This window comes from Neolamprologus brichardi, chromosome 11, assembly GCF_056152115.1.
Source record: "Neolamprologus brichardi isolate AB-2024 chromosome 11, ASM5615211v1, whole genome shotgun sequence".
Taxonomy (NCBI): domain Eukaryota; kingdom Metazoa; phylum Chordata; class Actinopteri; order Cichliformes; family Cichlidae; genus Neolamprologus; species Neolamprologus brichardi.
In genome coordinates this window covers 16,406,605-16,425,177 of record NC_142114.1, presented here as the reverse complement: position 1 = coordinate 16,425,177, position 18,573 = coordinate 16,406,605, and the positions used below count along the sequence as shown (strand labels likewise).

At 40.3% G+C, this 18,573-nt stretch overlaps 2 protein-coding genes across 3 annotated transcripts; both read right to left on the bottom strand.

The window, feature by feature from the left end:
- Window positions 1–9: 9 nt before the first annotated feature.
- On the bottom strand, window positions 10–6,704 carry gba1 (glucosylceramidase beta 1). Its single transcript, XM_006804857.2, has 12 exons — window positions 6,581–6,704; window positions 6,381–6,458; window positions 6,095–6,286; window positions 5,861–6,007; window positions 4,229–4,362; window positions 3,982–4,154; window positions 3,793–3,882; window positions 3,538–3,685; window positions 1,676–1,900; window positions 1,078–1,241; window positions 873–989; window positions 10–788 (listed from the first exon to the last, which is right to left on the bottom strand). Exons 2-12 carry the CDS (start codon window positions 6,451–6,453, stop codon window positions 683–685), a joined length of 1,569 nt encoding a protein of 522 aa, XP_006804920.2. The 5' UTR covers window positions 6,454–6,458; window positions 6,581–6,704; the 3' UTR covers window positions 10–682.
- A 1,409-nt stretch (window positions 6,705–8,113) lies between these two features.
- Window positions 8,114–14,432, bottom strand: dap3 (death associated protein 3). Of its 2 annotated transcripts, none has more exons than XM_087848221.1 (13): window positions 14,282–14,432; window positions 14,062–14,103; window positions 13,824–13,937; window positions 12,700–12,801; window positions 12,465–12,573; window positions 12,269–12,361; window positions 11,800–11,930; window positions 10,703–10,783; window positions 9,787–9,951; window positions 9,617–9,676; window positions 9,449–9,538; window positions 8,462–8,579; window positions 8,114–8,372 (listed from the first exon to the last, which is right to left on the bottom strand). In XM_087848221.1, the coding sequence occupies exons 2-13, from the start codon at window positions 14,098–14,100 to the stop codon at window positions 8,287–8,289; spliced, it is 1,188 nt and encodes a 395-aa protein (XP_087704347.1). In that variant the 5' UTR covers window positions 14,101–14,103; window positions 14,282–14,432; the 3' UTR covers window positions 8,114–8,286. The 2 variants fall into 2 exon arrangements, with proteins under 2 accessions (XP_087704347.1, XP_087704348.1); XM_087848222.1 differs by having other exon boundaries at window positions 14,293–14,432.
- Window positions 14,433–18,573: the final 4,141 nt, after the last annotated feature.

Genomic DNA, 18,573 nt, shown 5'->3' with positions numbered 1-18,573 from the left:
CTCTTCAAATTTCAAACATTTTGTTTTATTTAGTAAATATGATTAAAGAGCAACAACTTAAATTATTTACAGATTCAGTGCATTACATGATTTGATCAGAGCCATGTCAAGCATGTTATTAAAAGGAAATCAAGGCACCAGTGATTATGTACCACAGGCTAATGTATATATTCTTTTCAGGCATCATTTTTTCCCTCAAGACATTTGAAAGGGGAAATAATGTGTTGAATGTCTGGTTTCAAGTGGTTATTTTAAATGAATACTGGAATTACTCAAGTTATGTTTAAAAAGAAAAAAATCACAGCAAAACAAAATAATATGTGTGTGATAATGAAATTGAAAACATACTTAAAACAGCTTTTGTTTTAGGGGTTTTTGGACCAAACATTTGTGGAGACTCCCAAAGCCACACTGTGAAATCTTTCTCAAGAACTAGGGGCTTATAAGGGCTTTTTTCCTGTTTGTATTCACACTGCCAAAAGGAATGCTGAAGTGATGCAATCGCCCTACATTTATGTCAGAGGTTCCTCTTGCTTGCTTGGTCCAGAGGTAGGAGCTAAACAAAAATTAAGGCCCTAAAATCAGGAGGTTTTATGATCATCCTGTGTGCAAATTCGCAGAGAAATGCTTTTAATGTGGTTCAGCTGAAACAAATATGCAGTCTGAGAAACTGCTTTAATCATCACTGCCTTTTCCAAGCGAGTGTGAGCAGAGAATGAGCTGGAGCAGTGGAGGGGATGTAACCCACAGGAGGGTCCCAGACTTCAAACAGGATGTCTGATGATGATCTAAAAAAGAAAAATAAAGCATAGAAACAGTTCAGTGTTTACCCATCATGTCAAATTTCCTACAACAGATTAAATATGCCTTACCTGTTGAGTATGATGAGCACTAGTGAGCCATCAGGTCGGATGAAGGCAGAAAATTCCAGGTGTGTCTCTCCACTGGCAGACACCCCCACTCTCTGAGACCCCTCCCACAGAAACTTGCTGTGTAGAAAGATCATGTAAGAAGATCTCGGTGAAGTAATGGAACGGGTGAAATGTAGCATTCAGTGTGAGCAGAGATTCTGACTACCTGAAGTGGGCCATGCTGTAGAAAGACGGCTGCTTGTAGAAGACATCACGCGTCGCATCCACTATAACAGGGCTGTCCACTAAGTTTTTAACCCAGTTTGGTCCACCGTTCGGGTCCAGCGCCAGGTTCCAATCAGTCCAGCCGACCACATAATGATTCAAGTCCTGCCGTGGAGAAAAACACCCACAGTTTACTATCTGCTACCTCCTCTGTGTTTTGTAGTAAGATGTGTAATTTAGTCAGCCTGCTGAACTAGCGTTTTGTTTAGCTATCGCAGGGATTGCATGTCTACATAAACAAATTCCTCTGGACTCTCAGAGCGTCTGCAGCCTGAATTCACCCATGCAAAAGAGAGAGAATGGAAGGAGTCCAATTTCCCTTGAAAGAGAGTGAAGAAAGAAGAAACTAAACACCAGTTCCAGCTTGCTTTGATGGCCTGCAGGCCTGCAGTCTCTCGAGTGTGTGCACAACCTGCACTGCAGCACGAAGGGAGGTGACTCACCTTTCTGGAACAGCTCACAGCTTGTCAAATTCTCTTTTTGCAGTGGATCTGACTGAACAAGCACAAACCTCCACGCATCAGATAATATGATCTTACCTCTATAATGTCATGTGCATACTGTTCAGCTCTGTCCCAGCTTCCCAGCATCACTCCTTTGTTTCGTGGGTTCCAACCAGCGCAGGCCTCTGTGCCAAACAGGTAATACTCCGGGTAGAGGTCATGGGTGGTTCCCAGGCTGATGTCAGGTGGCACAATGCTGTCTAAGTACCAGTGGACGGCCACACCATGAATGTACCTTCCTGCATGAATATCACTTAAGACCTGGAGGGACAAGAGGGAAAAAATAACAACAATGAAAACAAGAAGCACTCAGAGAGCAGCTCAGTCGCTGGACAGTATTTACTATTAAGGGGATTTGCATTTTTACATATTCATTTTGTTTTCTTTGTTATTTTGAAATGTAACAAGTTTGCAGTGTAGTTAAAACCAATAGCTCATTTTAATATACTTCACATAATTTTGATTGTTTATTGTTTAGTACATTTGTTTAAATGTACACTAATAAATATCAAGTGAAAAAAGTTTTGCTTTGTTTTTTTTTAAAATTACACTTATTCATAAAACATTGTAAATGTACTCAAATTGGTATTTATTTAAAAGCTATAAGCTTATACTGTAATGTAAATAATAATGTCGTAATATATTAACATATTTAGAATCCCCACATATCCCTATATCCCTATAAGCGTATGTTGTCAGGTCAGAGGTCAAACGTGACGTGACATTTTAAATCCTTATATGGTACTTTCTGTGTGTTGACAATACACCATACTTGTAAGAATCATAGTTTCTAAGCATTAAGACTTCGATTTTATCAATAAATCATTCAGTTTTATCAGAATTCATTCATAACATTTCGAGCTACTGTGTTTACAGATCACACACACATGCAAACCTCCTTGGCAGACATAAGGAATAAAACTTTCCACGTGGTTAAAGTAATAGCGCCACAATTTTCCAGATCAGTCCTAGAAAAGTATACACAAAATACTGGATTTATTTCCTCCCAAAAGGTTTCAGTAAAGTCTTTAAATATATGTTTCCTCACAGCCGCTGTAGACACTGAGTAAAGTAAATGTCCTTTTATGTGATTCCAATTCCAGTCACGACTCATTTTACCACTATAAACTCTCCTCTGGACTTTCATCGAGTGACACCACAGTTTTTTTTCTTAAAGTACTTCCCTAGCTTCAATAGGCTAACTGGAAGCTAATTATAGCATAATGGGTAAATACTGATTTTAATAAGTAATTTGGTTAAATTAGACTACAGGGCCACAGTTTTGCCTGTTGCTTGCATTTTTCTTTTGCAGATCCAACAACTTCCCTATTTTTTGGTGTAAATCAGTCTTTGGAGTTTGTAAGTGGCTAATTCATCCATATATACTTTAATATCCCTCCACAAGTCATGTTAATGGGAATTATGGTTGAAACAGTGATTAACAAGACCTTGAAAAGGAAAAATAATGCACTTCACTCAACATAATTGTGAAAGATGCCTTACAGTGTTAGTGGCTTTGACTTTATTTGTTGAACCACTGTAGAACATTTGCATTAATCTGCTTTTAGCCTGGTTTTATCTGATTCTTAACTGGTGTGAAATAGCAAGACAAGCGTCGTTCTTTGGGTTGATTTCTATCAACAGCTTATCAGATTGACATTTTTTCCTTGGCTGAACAGTTTGGACACCAAGTTTGTGAGACTTGAAATCAAAAAAAGTTCTTCATTCCCTCTTCCCCTTCTTGTATTTCACTACATTAGGATTTCAAGTTATCTTGCTAAGATGTTTTGGATTCATTTATTCTCCTAAAACTGATTCATTTTTAAATTTCTTATTCGCCTCAGGTAAAATAAAGTTAGCCATAACCTTTCCTGCTACCCTTCTGTTTACTGACTCACCACTTTGGCCCAGTGGGGCAGCAGAATGCGATTGTCATCCAGTATGAGGACGTGTGTGTGTGGGTATGACGAAGCATGCAGGGCAGGGCCCAGGTCCAGAGACACCCAGTCCCTCTGCTCCTCAGGAGTGAAGCCCAGGGCTTGAAAACTGCAGTGAGACAAAGATACTTGTCAGTCTGCTGCAAAATTTAGAATCCACAGCTTAATGCTTAACATTTTTTATATGAAAAAAACTTTTAATGCATCTGAGTAGACCTGTAGTTTGTCATCATTCCTGCAGAGGGCTCGTTTCCTGTCGTCAGTGCCCAGAAGGTCAAGTTATATTTAGCGTATTCCTCCAGGAACCTGACAGGAAATGATTAACGCACCAATCAGAATACATTTCTCTTGAATCACGCTCCTCCAATATCTGATATTAATCTGATTTTAAGCCACAGAAGTCACCTGACATAGTACTGAGCCCAGGTTTTATGCTCCTTGCCCCCTGGCTGGCCCTTCAGGGAGCCCTTTCCTGTGAGTGCTCCGTTCGTTTTCATCCAGGCGGGGGCACTCCAGGCACTGGCCAGCAGAGACAGAGGATGAGGAGACAAGGCCTGCGCACGCTGCAAGAGAGGGATCTGGAACACAAAGGAGGTAAGATGAGACATGGGCGACAACGGCCGTGTCAGCGTGCGAGACAAAAGACAGACACCTTCATGTTGATGTCTTCTGGGGCCAGAGTGAAATTGTGCAGATCATAGTCTCCAGGTGTGTCAGCATAGGTGTACAGACGTGTGGAGAAGTCACAGCTGGCCATGGGGACACGCACTACACTGTAGCCGATACCTGCCACAAAACACATCAACACAACCAAAGCTGGGGGATAAATCAGTATTATTACTCAACAATTATAGCATTTTATTCCACGGTGTAAAAACTCTTTAAAGAATATGTTTTAGAAGACTGGTGAACAAGCCATGCAATAGATTTCTAGAAATCTGAGGTATCAATAACAACGTCCAAGGAAGCTGTTCTGGCAGGATGCCCTTCATAGTAGCTGAGTCATGGCTGTAGTTGTAGTTTTTGGGCAAGAAAAGAACTCTGCAGGTGTGCTCAACTTTCACAGTCTTTCAACCTCCTCACCAGGAGAAGGCTCTTTCAGCGTTTTCTGCCGACCTACGCCATTGTACTCTCGTCCTAGTGAGCAGCCTCCACACAGAGAGGGGAATCCCAGACAGCCCACTTCCAATGGAGAAGAAAAAAAACAAAAAACCCACGTACCATCCTTTTTGTCCATACATTTGCCAGGCAGCTGTTGGTGTTTACTGGTCGACCGCTTTCCCACAGTGCAGTCAGCTTCACTAAAATGATTTCCTCCTTTCAGTTAACCAGATAAACACATCTGGCCTCAGCTTAGGAGGGAAGCAGGACATCTGGGAAGTGGAAAATAATTGAACTAAGGCCATTTTGGGTTAAAATCGTTTTTCCTTCCCGAATGAAGGTAATTGTGTTGAATGACTGTTGGTTTTGATCTGCTTTTTTTCTTCCTTTTTGGCTGCTCTAAGACATCTACAAGTGTCAATAATCCTGTAATCATGGCACCATCTATTACTTGCCTCAGGCTAGTGATGTCAATGATCAGGGCTCGGCAGGATGTGCACCATTTTTTGTTCTTCATGTCCTCAGGTTTTATATTTCTAACCAAACTGTAACTGAATTAGATGAGACTCTACTTTAAAGAGGGCCCTAATACTAATTTCCAGCTCTGTAGCTTTATACTTTGACTCTACTAGAACAGCTTTGCGTTACAGTTCACCACACTTACATTTTACTGGGCCTGGGTGCAGTTTCATCCACTGTGAAACAAGCTTCTTTTTTTTTTTTAGCTCCCTTGTCAAATTCTTTAAAGACACTTTCTTCTGATTGGCTGCCCTTCATACACACAGATCACTGGGGACATGCTGTCTCACTGATGTCGTACTACCGTTGTAACAGTGTAACAGTAAATGTATAGAGAAAATAAAAAAGGAGACACAATTAGACACAAAACCCTTTTCTAGTTATTCTGCATATATTTGTTACATCTGTGTATATCATTGGGGAATAATTTTATTTTCTAATCACTCAGTCCATAACTGGTGCTGATACTGGGCTATGACATGTTTTGATGATCATCATGCTGCTGATGTAAGTTAAACAAGTGCCTTTTAATACCCCAAACTGTCTAACATCTCCTCGTTTCTGATACCCTTCTTATACCTATTAGTATTCTTTTACTGCCTGACTTTGTATCGCCCTTTCGTAGGCTGTAAGGCTATGTCTCCCTGGTACAGTGGCAGTGTACCTTCACTGGAGAAGTACTGCCTCAGCAGCTGTTCCTGTGCACCAGCAGAAAGAGAGAGTATATTGATGGCTGCTGCATCTGTCATCGCCCCTCCAAACCCCCTGATCTTCTGGTACTTCTGGTAGGGAACGATAGTCAACCTGAGCCCTGAAAGAAACACAAAAGCAGACAGAAATGCTCTGCACCTGCTCCAGCATCACTGATGGTATCTTAAAATGCCACTCCTCTACCCACTTTCTCTAGTGCTGTTAGCCCGAACTTCACCCTGACTGGCCTCCAGTCTGCTGCCCGCAATGCTGCTCAGGTAGGACGAGAACTGGCCCAGTGAAGGTAGGCTGACAGATCCAATGCTGTCACAATATGTCGAATTACATTCACACACCACAGAGTCATGGCCAAAGTTTCTGGCAACACATTTATTGTAACCTGGGAGAAGAATAAATCTAGTTAACAATTATTCTTCTGCAGTAATAAAGGACACACAAGCTGTGTGTGTGTGACTGTGTGTTTTCCTGGTTACCTGCAGAGAGGATCACTTGTGCTGCCACGAAAAGAAGCGCCCAAAGGACAGATGACAGAGATGAAAGGACCATTTTATCTACAAACAGAGTCGTTTTAAACATAGAAGTGTGAGTTTTTATTTAGAAAAACACACGTATCAGACAGAGGTGCGTGCTTTTTACTAATTTCCTTTGTAAACGTAGAAGAAGATGTGCTCACCTTAGACGCTCCTGTAGTATTCCTCATGTCCTACAGAGTTACTAGAAAGGTCAGTCCTCCTCACGTTTCTCCAATTTGATCAAATGTCATTCCAAACAACTTTCCCCACTTCCTCCCTATTAGCCAGTCATGTGACGTTACATATGATCACGTGAACAACTATGCAATATTCCGCATCGGCAGCCAGATGGTGCTGTACCTTCATTTTCCCCCCACTTTTTTTTTTAGATCAACTTTATTGCAACATAGAGAGCAAGAAGTGCAAAGGAAGAAAATACTAAGCCAATTACGTAACTGCACGATTGGGCAATAGAACAATATACGGAAAATTACAAAAATAAATATTTTAAATATTTTGTAAATATATTAATATATTATACTAATACTATATAACTATATACTAACATCTTGTAAGGAATAAAAGCTATTTTATTTGAACAACTTTTTCCGATTTCTTCACTAATCAAATGGGCTTTACGCATAAACGTCAAGTTCTTCCTCCATTTCTGTATCGTAATGTCTTTTTCTGTTACGCTAGCTTTTCAGCGGCTTTTCCATTTGGTTCTCATATCTGGGTTTCGAGGAGGATGCATCTCTAGGTCTGCGTGATTCTTTTTGTGTCACACGTGTGTTGTGAGACATGACTTCACGTTTGGAAACCTGAGCCAATCAAAATGTGGGACATTGTCGTAATATGTGGGACAAGGGCACGAGGGATAAAAATGCAGTGCAGGCCAACATGAAATGGGACACGTGGTCTCCCAGCTGGTGAATTGTATGAAACTAGACTAGCTGTAGTAAATTTACTAGTACTGCATTTTGAACCAGCTTGCTTTTATTCACCGACATTCGTAGTAGATCATAATAAATCAACAAACAACTCTGGACCATAAAAGGAAGCCAGTGATGTTTGGTTACAGTTTTTAAAATTATAAATTAAAATTTGTAAAATTCAACCCCAGTGAATTATTTATCAACTAGTCATAAAGTCCTGATGACTGCCATTTATCAAATGTTCAGAGAGGCTGCTATATTCCCTTGTAGAATTTACCTCATTAAGTAAATCCCAGAGATATATAGGTGTAGACACTTAATGACTTAACTTACAATTTTTTATTTGCTAGCTGGTATTGGGGAATACACATTTTTTTCCCAGCATATGGTGATCAGCAACCTTTTTCTATGCCTGTGTGACTCCAGTAATCCTGCTCGGTATAGCAGATCCACCTGGACTTTGGTCCTGGTTTTTGAAAGGTGTGTTTCTGACTGTACCTCATGTGAAACAAAAGTCCTGGGGGCCAAAATCACCCTGAGAAAGACTGGACTTTTAACTGCATCCAATTTTAAAGCTTTTCCTAACAATAATACCAAAGTAATTAAACTTAGATTTCTGTAATTTTACACATTACAGTATCCTATATTAAGATATCTCATTGATTAAATGTGTAGTTAAACTATTTACACTGACAGAAATTGAGGGTTCACCGGTCCGGCCCACATAAGATCAAAGTCCTGACAAATCCAAAAACACTATTTTCTTTATTTTAACATTTTATTATCAAAGTAGCATGCATGCATCATAGTTTACAACAGTATACATATTACAGACATGGACACATGTATGTTTTTGTATTTCTAGTAGACTAATACTGTGTGTGTGTGTGTGTGTGTGTGTGTGTGTGTGTGTGTGAGTGAGAGAGTGTGTCTCATAAGAAGCCACAAATTCTGTCCAACATTGATGGATTCTTGTTGCTCAAGAAGACGAGTTCTTTCTTCCCTTCCTCAGTTCGACCTGATTAGAGGAAAAAATTTTAAATATTAGAAACACAGCCTAAATTACGTGTTATTAGTGTCACGATCACGATCACCATCATCGCTCACTCTGTGGGTGCTGCAGCCAGTGGCGGTCCATATAGTAGAGGTAACAGCTCTCAAACTCCTTCTCGCTGTAGTTGGGCACAGAAACTGGAATGAATGGATCCATGCTGTCAAACCCCCTCTGATGATGAAAACACAAACAGAACACAAGATGTCAAATCTCACTTTTTCAGCCATGTTTAAAGCCTTTCAATACAGCTGATGATCACTTACATACTGACAATAACTTACAATAGAAAAATACAGAACATATGAATCATCATAAAAATGCAAAACATGCACTGCAGGCTCTAACAAATATCAGTCTTTACATAAGATAGATGCACTAAAGGGGAAAAAAAATCAATAATGCACATTTCTAAATATGAATTAATGCATTTAAAAGAAAAGAAAAAGTTCAGGTCAAGCCCACACAGTGTGAACTTACATCACCAACACTTTTTAATGGGGGGGGGGGGGGGGGGGGGGGATGAGAATGTTTTACGAGCCTGCTTTGAGTTTTATTGTTTAATCGTTGTCCAGAGTAAGAGGTGGGCGACAGAGATGGATTTATCGGTCCATCTGCAAATGAATCTTGTGACACGCATACATCAGACAAATATGGCTGTGATAAACAGAATGGACTGCATTGGCACAGTCACGCTGTATAACTGCAAAACTGAACCCAGCGAGCAGAATGGGAACAGTAACAGAAGCATTCACATTCATGCTGCTGCATAGAAGAGCCAGCTTACTAAAGAAAGAGGGTGTGTATGCACTAAACAAAGAATAAGATTCATCCTTTGTTGACAAATGTCACAAGAAATCTGTTTTCTGACAATATTGCTGGTTATGCAGCATGATTTGATGCTCACAGACAACAAAGTGTTGCTCAGTCTGCAATTTCCTGACTAATAGCCAAAACTGAAAATGACAAGCAAAGACGAATCTGCCGTCACTGCTTGAGGGCGACTGCTACAGATAATAAAGCACAATCAAATGACCTCTAACCTCTCCGAGCAGCTCTTGAGGCAAGTAGGCAGATTTGGGGGTGTAGAGCGATCCCGTCTGGGACAGAGTGGCGATAATGGCGCCTCCAGTCTAAAACAAGAGAGAGAGCGTGTTAATGGAAAATCTCTTCAACATAATATTCTCGTAAACACCTTGTGCTCTTCTCACCCAGTCGTTCCTCATGAGCTTCCTCAGGTTATAAATCAAAGTGAGCTCCTCTGGATCGACCTGATAACAGTGAGAAAGTGAGACGCATGAGATTTTCCATCTGTGGCAAACGTAGAAGAAGCCTGAAAACATCTTTGAGGAATAACAGGACTCTATATGTGTATTCTCACAGCACTCCTATCCTCCTTCTTGATGGTGGATCTTCCCCACAGGCCATTGACACCATCCACTGCCACGGCCAAGTGGAAGTCTGAACCCGGTTGCCCGCTTTGCAGCCTCAGCTCCTTCATCACCGCCCCCACAACATCACTGCTGCTCTTCACACGAGATATACCCTAGAGCGATGCAATGCCATTTGTTATGGAAGCAAAACCAAGAATATAAATAACAGTAACTCTGCAGCAGAAGAAAATCTGAGTTATTGTAGCGTGTGGGTGGGAGGGGGAAGCCTGTAAACATCCAGCTGTTTGATACAGAAGCCAAAAGAAGAAAGGAAGAAAAATCCTGGATACCCGTCAGTCTACTCGCTGGTGTAGGATAACTGCTTAATATAAGCTTTATCCACATATATGACAAGCTTACCCCTACATTAAAATAAAATATATATATATATATATATATATATATATATATATATATATATATATATATATATATATATATATATATATATATATATATATATATATATATATATGTGTGTGTGTGTGTGTGTGTGTGTGTGTGTGTGTGTGTGTGTGTGTGTGTGTACACATATACACTGCAGCACCATCTTTTAAAGAAATGGGAATAATAAGACAACTGATACAAGTGGGAAATTGACAAGCTGCATATAAATTCCTGCAGCATTTGTCAGCATGCATGGTGCAAAAGTATTGTTCTGATCCATCAGTGCTCAGTTCATTCGCTATTGATCTCCAGCAAGCACAGGCAAGGTGAAAGATGAAACTTTAATGACCCGTGTGTTGGGAATCAGTCAGGCAGGACAAAAGAATCAGTAACAGGATGATGAAAATGTTTTGGAGGGTAAACACAAATCCTCTAAACAACAGAGCTCCCACTTATTTGTACAGAGGGAGGACTCACCTGATCCACCAGCTCTCCTAGCAGACTTCCCTCCTCGGTGAACTCTCTCTTTGTCCACATGTAGCGATGCTTCGTCTTTATCTGGCAAAGAAACAGAAACATTAAACTCTCATAATTTCTATTTGAATTCGTCACCAGACTTTTACCCACAAAGACAAACAACAGCAAGAGGTCAATATCTCCAAACTAGTTTAAAACCTTATCTACAAATTTCCCCTTCAAGGTCATCTCCTTATGCACCTGTCCAACCCTTTCAATGTTTCTCATAGTTTTAGATTTGCTACCTTGAACTACTTTTATGCCCACTTGCATATGTGCACCTGCAATATATACTGAATCTCCTCCAGTGTGTTCAAATGGCAACCTTTGTATTTTATTTTGAGAAAGAAGTGAAAGTCAGAGGAGAACAGATCTGGTGTGTAGGGTAGGTGAGGAGCCAAGATTGTGTTAGTGTAGACAGAAACTTCCTGCCATGGTGAAATCACAGATTCATAAGTACAAGTAGTCAGAACGGAACATCGTAAAAATGGAAGTGGTCTGGACGTGCATAAGGAGAAGACTTGAAGACGGAATCTAACGAAGGAACATTTAAGCCAGTTATAGTAATTTTCAAGTTTGGTGGTTACATATGGGTACATATATTTACTATTTATAGACATTTTTTTTTCAAGGGGGGTGCATTTAGTAGAAAGGACAGTATAGATTAGCCATTAAAGTAGGGACAGAAAGAGGGCGAGTGGCTGGAAGTGAATGAGGTGGACTGGGATCCAAACTACTGGATCAATAATGATCATAGTTTATGGCACACGGGTCGTCTGCTCATCCAGGTGTGCTATGGGTGGAACATTTTTTCTTTAAAATGTTACACAAGTTTGGATGAAGACCATCGCTGAAATTTACATGCTACAGGAACCTGTGTCTCCATGTCAAACATATCATTTTCCGGGGTAAAGACGGGTAGATTTAAATGGTGTCATTTAATAACTTAAGTTAGTCCTAAACTACCAGTACTTGTCCAGCTTGTTGATAAGCCTTTATCTCACTTTGCATACTCAAAGTACTCTAAATACTGCGTATTACTGTGTCCATATTGTTACCTTTGAAAGGAAGCGTTCGTTGGTGAGCCTGAAGTTGCGTAACCATGTCGTGGCTTGTAATGGCTGATCAAAGCGAGACGCATTATAGGATGAAGGCAGCAGCTCCTTACAGTTCTTCACCCATTGATGAGCTGCGCGAGCAAAGAAGATACTGATCGTTAACTTCTCACGAAGGAGATGCAGCGATTGTGAAATAATATATTTATCATTAAAAATAAATAAATAGGTTTAAAGACCTTTAAACCGACACCACACTCTTTCTGAATGACTAATACATTTATCATTGGATTTGCAAGCAGGGTGGTTGAAAGTTGATCGCATACAACAGAAAAACATCACTAAAGGTCATTTTATTTGCTGACAGGTTGATGCCAGTCAACAAGCCACATAACAGGCCATTGAATCAGCGCATCCCAAACACTTTCTTACTGTTTACTAATCAGACATTTAGCCGGTGTGTCTGTCTCACCATCAGGAATATGAAGCACCAGCCATCCCTGTGTGTAGCAGAAGTGGACAGCGTGACAGAGAGAAATCGTCTTCCCAGTACCCTTCTGCCCATCTGAACACCCTGATAAGGACAACGACTGCTTTAATCAGGATCAAGAGATAGAGTGCGTTTACTTTTCTGTAAGCGGCAGCGCAGGTGTGTTTCTGAAGGATACAAAATAAATATCGCAGAGCAGGTTTGCTGTAGTCTGTTTTTTTCAGGTAAGAGATGACCTCAAGGCTTGGCTGCCTCACCATGATGCAAGCTTCGTTAAATGTCTTCACCTAAAACCGTGGAGAAGAATTTATCAGTCCTGCTTAAAAATTTTAAGAAAAACTACACTGTAATCTACAAATAAGGTCACATTTGTAACTTTTCTATGTAGATCTCACATCCAAGGATGAACTTACCTGTTGCTGATAGCGCCAAGGGAGGCCTGAAGGGAACAGCGTGCGGATATGTGCAGAGGGCAGAGTGTAGTACTGTCCGATGTGCGTCTCTGAATGACATGCCTGGAAGGAAACGCAGGTCAAAATCATAAGCTTTTTTTAGTCATTTCAATTAAAGTGACAACAAATTCCAATGTCCGATTTAAGAATAAGCAACGCAGTCGCATTTCTATAAAAGCTGCAACAAAATGTTTTTAAATTGGATCTTTGTCAGTTGCTCAGCACCCCTCAGATTGCCCTAAACAGAAATATATACTCGTCATCTATAAACAACATTTTATCCACCATCCTGTAACCATTTTCACCGTATAAATCTCAATCTGGCTGTAATGGTCATGAACGAGTTCTCATGCAGTTCATGCAGCACAAACAAAAATCTTCAGGACAGCCGAAGAGAGAATGAAACACCGTAAAATTAAGACTGAAAATACTCACTGACAAATCTTTTGAACAGACACCAAATTCTGTGAGTGCATCGCTTTTCAAGGCAACACATTTATGCAACATAACCTGAACATAAAAGAAATTCAGCTAGATCAAACACAATTTCCTCAATTCAGAAAAATAACAACTTATAGTAAAAAAAAAAAAAAAAGATAATGTGTTTTCTTTTTGTTTTCTTTCATTTTGGTAAGTTTGGACCTTTTGTTTGCTATGGCTGATTTTTAGTCTTAAAAATTTTTTTTAAATAAATATTTGTGTTTAAATAATTTTCCCTTCAGTGTGTTGAATAGCAGTGGTGGTTTGTTCATCTGTTTTGTGTTTTGCTTTTCTTTGTTAAGTTAATGTTGGGCTGGGAAAAAGGTACATGTTTAACAGACTAATGATTCAACACTTATCCCAACAACATGTATCCCGAGTATGAATCCAGATACAATTGACTGTGATGACAGCGGCCTTTTCTGGCTGGTTCTTATAATAAATAACAACATAAACCACTGGTTAAAAACTGTGTTCTGGAATAAAAGAAATCTTGCTTTAACCATTTTTAGCTTTCAAATGTTCTGCTTCACTCTAGCTCAGTTCAGCCTCAGAGCATAAGCTGTCTGGGTGTCAGAGCCAGCTTTGCCTCATGTCTTGCTTACCGGGTCGCTCTCCTGTGTCCTGAAGACTGAGAAAGGTTCCGGTTCCGAGTCTACAGCCACAGCCTCCTGCTGCTGCCTGCGTCCACCGCTGTGAAGGGACCTTACGTGGGTTACCTGCAACATTTTGCCACAACAGCTGTTAGTAAAAACATTTTTGACCTGACAGTTTTGACAATAGCGTGAAATATTTAAGTACTGTCCAGGTTACGAAGAAGCAGTTTCTAAAGCCTATCCTCACCGTTGGCCGTAGCCTTAAGGACAATCTGTGAAGAGCCATGACCTGAAACAGGGTGGACAGAGAGAAACAATTCAAAACGCCAGGATGTATAAACACACACCAGTGTCCTGTAACCTTGTATAAACAGTTAGCTAACAGCTAGCTGTGTCGTCCTGCAGACATGTATGTAATAAGTAACGGGATCGAACCCAGAGCCGTGCGGACGCTGAAAGCTGCTCACCTGCGACTCACTTCATTAAATGTTCAGTGAGGAAGATTTCGACAAACGTCATCTGCTGAAAAGGCTCTCCAGACTCCGGTCACGGAGAGTAAATACTGCACAAACCGAGCAGATGTCAATGTGCCAGACCTGTCATGGACACCGCCATCATGCTGCACGCAAAGGAAGTGACGTGACGCGGTGGTTTAGCCAATCAGACCGCACGAAGCGAGGCGACAACAAATGAGGAAAATGGAGTTTATCAGACTTTGGCGTTTGGCCTCTGATAAGTACAGTTATTATGACTGTTTAATAGATTATAAAGGGTAAAGACAGTGATCTTTAAAGCATTAGATGTATCCCTGTTCTCCGGATTTAGGTAAGATTAACAGCAACAGTACAGTACTCTGAGTTAACCATCAGATTAGTTGCCTGGAGATTAAACAAAAAAGTTACAAGGCTCGTGATGAATATTAATGATGAGAAATTAATCAGCTAAATATCTTTGCTCATGCAGTATACTTCGTGTTCTTCTTTAGGGATCACCTCTGCAGATCATCTGTCTCCATCTCAACCTATCCTTAGCATCCTCCTCTGTCACATCAACCCTCTGCATGTACTCCTTCACTACATCCGCCAATCTTGAGGTCTCCCTCTTTTCCTCCTGCCTGGCAGCTCCATACTCTGCATCCTTTGTCCAGTATATCCCTCCTCTGCACATGTTCGAACCATCTCAGCCTTGTCTCTCTAACTTTGTCTCCACCTGCTCAACCTGAGCTTTCCTGTTTATATACTCATTTCTGATCTTTTTCATTCTTCAGTGAAAATCTAAGCATCTGCATCTCTCCCACCTCCAGCTATCTTTTTGTCACTGCTAGCATACATCATAAGAGATAAAGATAAAAATGTGTATTTGCCATTTGGAGACATACACTAAGGTCTAGGATTAGAGTCAAAGTCAAATAAATACACTATAAAGATATGTCTTTATAGAAGATATATCTTTATAGTGTATAAAACAGTGCACATTAAGGTTTTTTGTTTGTTGTTGTTGTGTTTGTTTAAAAAAGATATAGAAAAGAAATAATATGTAAATTAGTTTCAGCTATGAGACGGTAGTTCCCAAATTCCACTGTAGTATGAGAAAAATATTGCACAGTCATTTAGATATTTACTCCACATTGAAATGTGTATTGCATAGGAATATATATTGCAAGTAAATGAGATTTTGTATGTTTTAGTTTGTCTTTATGTTTGCTTTGCCATCAGTCTCACTACTATCTTCTAAACCTTCCCTTTCACTCTTGCTGCTGTCCTTCTGTCACAAATCACCCCAGAGACTCATCCCCCCTCACTCCATCCTCTCTGCATGCTATTCTTCACCTCTCTTGTGCACTGTCTGTGGCTTTGAATCATTGATCCCATGTATTTCAATTCACCAAGTCACCACCTTGACTACCTCTGCTCCTTGCAGCATCATCTTTCCTTCTATTGCCCTCTCATCCACACACATCTATTTTGTCTTGTTTCTACTGGCTTTCATTCCTCTTTTCTCCAGAGCACACTTGCACCACTCTAGACTCTCTTTCCCCTGCTCCATGCTCTATAAACCACAGTGTTGCCTGCAAACATCAGTCCACAGAGACTTCTGTCTTACCTTATTTTTCAGCCTGTCCATCCAAACTACAAACAAGAAAGGGCCTCAGAGATGATTTCAGATGTTATTCCTCCGACACCCCGAACCCATTTGTCACCTACTCCACACCTCATCATTGTCTTGCTGTCCTCTTGCTTGTCCTGTGTGAGGATATGCCTCCTTCTCCTCTCTTGACAACCTATTGTATGCTTTCTCTAGATCTACAAAGATACAGTAAAACTCCTTCTGACCTTCTCTATACTTCTTCATCAACACCCTCAAAGCAAACATCATGTCCCCACCTCTCCTCTTAACCTAGCTTCAGCAACTCTTTCCCATAACTTTATGGTGCATTTCATCAGCTTTAACCCTGTGTGGTTACTACAGTTCTGCACTTCACCTTTGTCTTGAAAATCAGTACCAATGCACTTCTCCATTTCTCAGTCATCCTCTCACTCTCCAAGATTGTGTTAAAGAATCTGGTAAGAAAAAAAAAGTCCACTCTCATCTTTCCTAGACATCCCATACTTTTACAGGCTTGTCATCTGGACCAACCACCTTTCTTCTCTTCATCCTCTTTATAGCAGCTCTTCTGAAATCTTATCTTCTGAAATTCCTGATCCACTAACTTTCCTCCATCTGTCCTCCTCTCTCTCTCATTTCCGTTATTCACAAGCTTCTCAAAGTACTTCTTCCATCTTCTCAACACTGTCTTCACTCTTCAATATATTTTTATCTCTGACTTTATTTCTTCTGTATGTTTTATCCTTTAGGTCAGAGTATCAGAGTCCTCCACTGGACACAGTTTCACTAATTTGCCCTTGTATTTTGTGTCTGTTTGGTATTTGTATAACATAAAAAAAATATTTATTTTCTTAGTTTTATTAATTGGAATTGCAATTTGTATGCTGATTTTTTTATTTTTATTTTTTTATTTTTTGCTCTATGGTACAGATTCCCGTGGCAAATGAATAATCATCTTTTCAAACATAACATCTACCCACAATCACAGGAAAATTGCTCCCATGAAAGACCAAATTTTCTGTATGGCAATGCTCATTTCTTTAGTAATTAACTAAGAATGTCCTGCATTATCACCTAATTTATAATGAGTTTGACAATGAAAGGTTCTGAACATTTAGAACTTATGCAGGTGTTTGAAACGGATCAAGTATTCACTTTTTTATCGCAACGACAGCAACAAAACCTTATTGCTGATTAAATTAAGTGTGCAAAGCATATCTCTCTTATCTTTAGTGCTTGTTGTGAATAATCTTGAAAGCTTACGCTCTCATCATGCATACATGCTATAGGCATCTTATAGACATGGAGGTTTGTGTCTCTAAGCATCTCTAGGACTCTGATATTTGTCTATCTCAATGTGATCAAAGTTTTTATGCGACTTTTTGAGCATAAATTCAGTTCCGCATTGATTTTCTTTTGCTCTCGTTTTTTTTCTAGTCATTCGCACCAATGCAGGTATTTAATGAGCATTTCAATTGTTAAACTTTAATCACTGGATCGACTTTAGTTCGACTTTATTTTCCCAGTTGTTCACGTTACCACGAGTACACTGATCCTAAAATAGACGAGCGCTCTCGTTAACATTTAAAATAAGGTTGCGTTGGATCAAACTGACTGACATACAGAGACCCTGGCTTCAGTATCAGTCGAAAAAATCTGGACCCTTTTTATTCGAAATAATGTTTGACAGAGAATAAAACAAAAACAAAAACAAAAACAAAGCAAACAACAAGCAAGACTCGGTTGTGTCACAAGGGTCAGTCAACAACTTTTTCCCAGGAGGCCCAGAGAGCCTGAAGGACTTTTTGGTTTGTAAAAAATGTGCGTGCTTGTTAATTGGACTTATGGAATTGAATTAAAACTTACGGGGGCAAACATCTATCTGGTTTTTGTCACATAGTCCTTACATGGTGCGTGTTTTCAGGACTTTTAGTGCTACTAACAAATTCAGGATCATGCGGACGTGCGCGGTCAGGTGCAGTCTCCAGTGTGTTTAATGGTTATTTAGAGGTCACGGTGTAAACAGTGTGTAGCGAATAGGCACGGGGGCTCCCCAAATCTTATATGCGTATCAGGACCTAACAGTGGACTAAACTCTTTGGCGAATATACCGCTTCTACTGCCAAATAAATCATTACGATACTGTAATTATATATGTGACTGCTGTTTTAGCACTACTAATTATGACTGTGTTCTCATATTAACACACACTTCTGCAAATGGTTCATGTTCACACTATGTGCTTTTTCTTATTTGGGGGAAATGTTACCAAACGCGCGGTAAACAGCTCTCACGTATCAACTTTTACCATCCCCGCGTGCCTCTCCCACTCGCGTAAAGCCGAATCGTGTATTGCATGACGCGACGCAACTTTTCGGCTGCTCCCCCAAATCCTACCAGCAGCCTACTTTCGCCAAGTCGTCGCCATTTTATTAAGCGCCTAAATATCCCTCCCCGATCGCCTGTTATGAACCGCAATGAGATCCTGTGCTGTATCCACCGTTTTATCTCCTCCTCTGGCCACATGAAAATGGCCACGCAGTTGCATTCCCGCACATCCAACAACCCCTCTGCGCTGCCAGCCCTGTACCCCGAGCACACACACACACACACAAGCACGCACACACACGCAGCTGCAGCCTTCAGCCCGTCG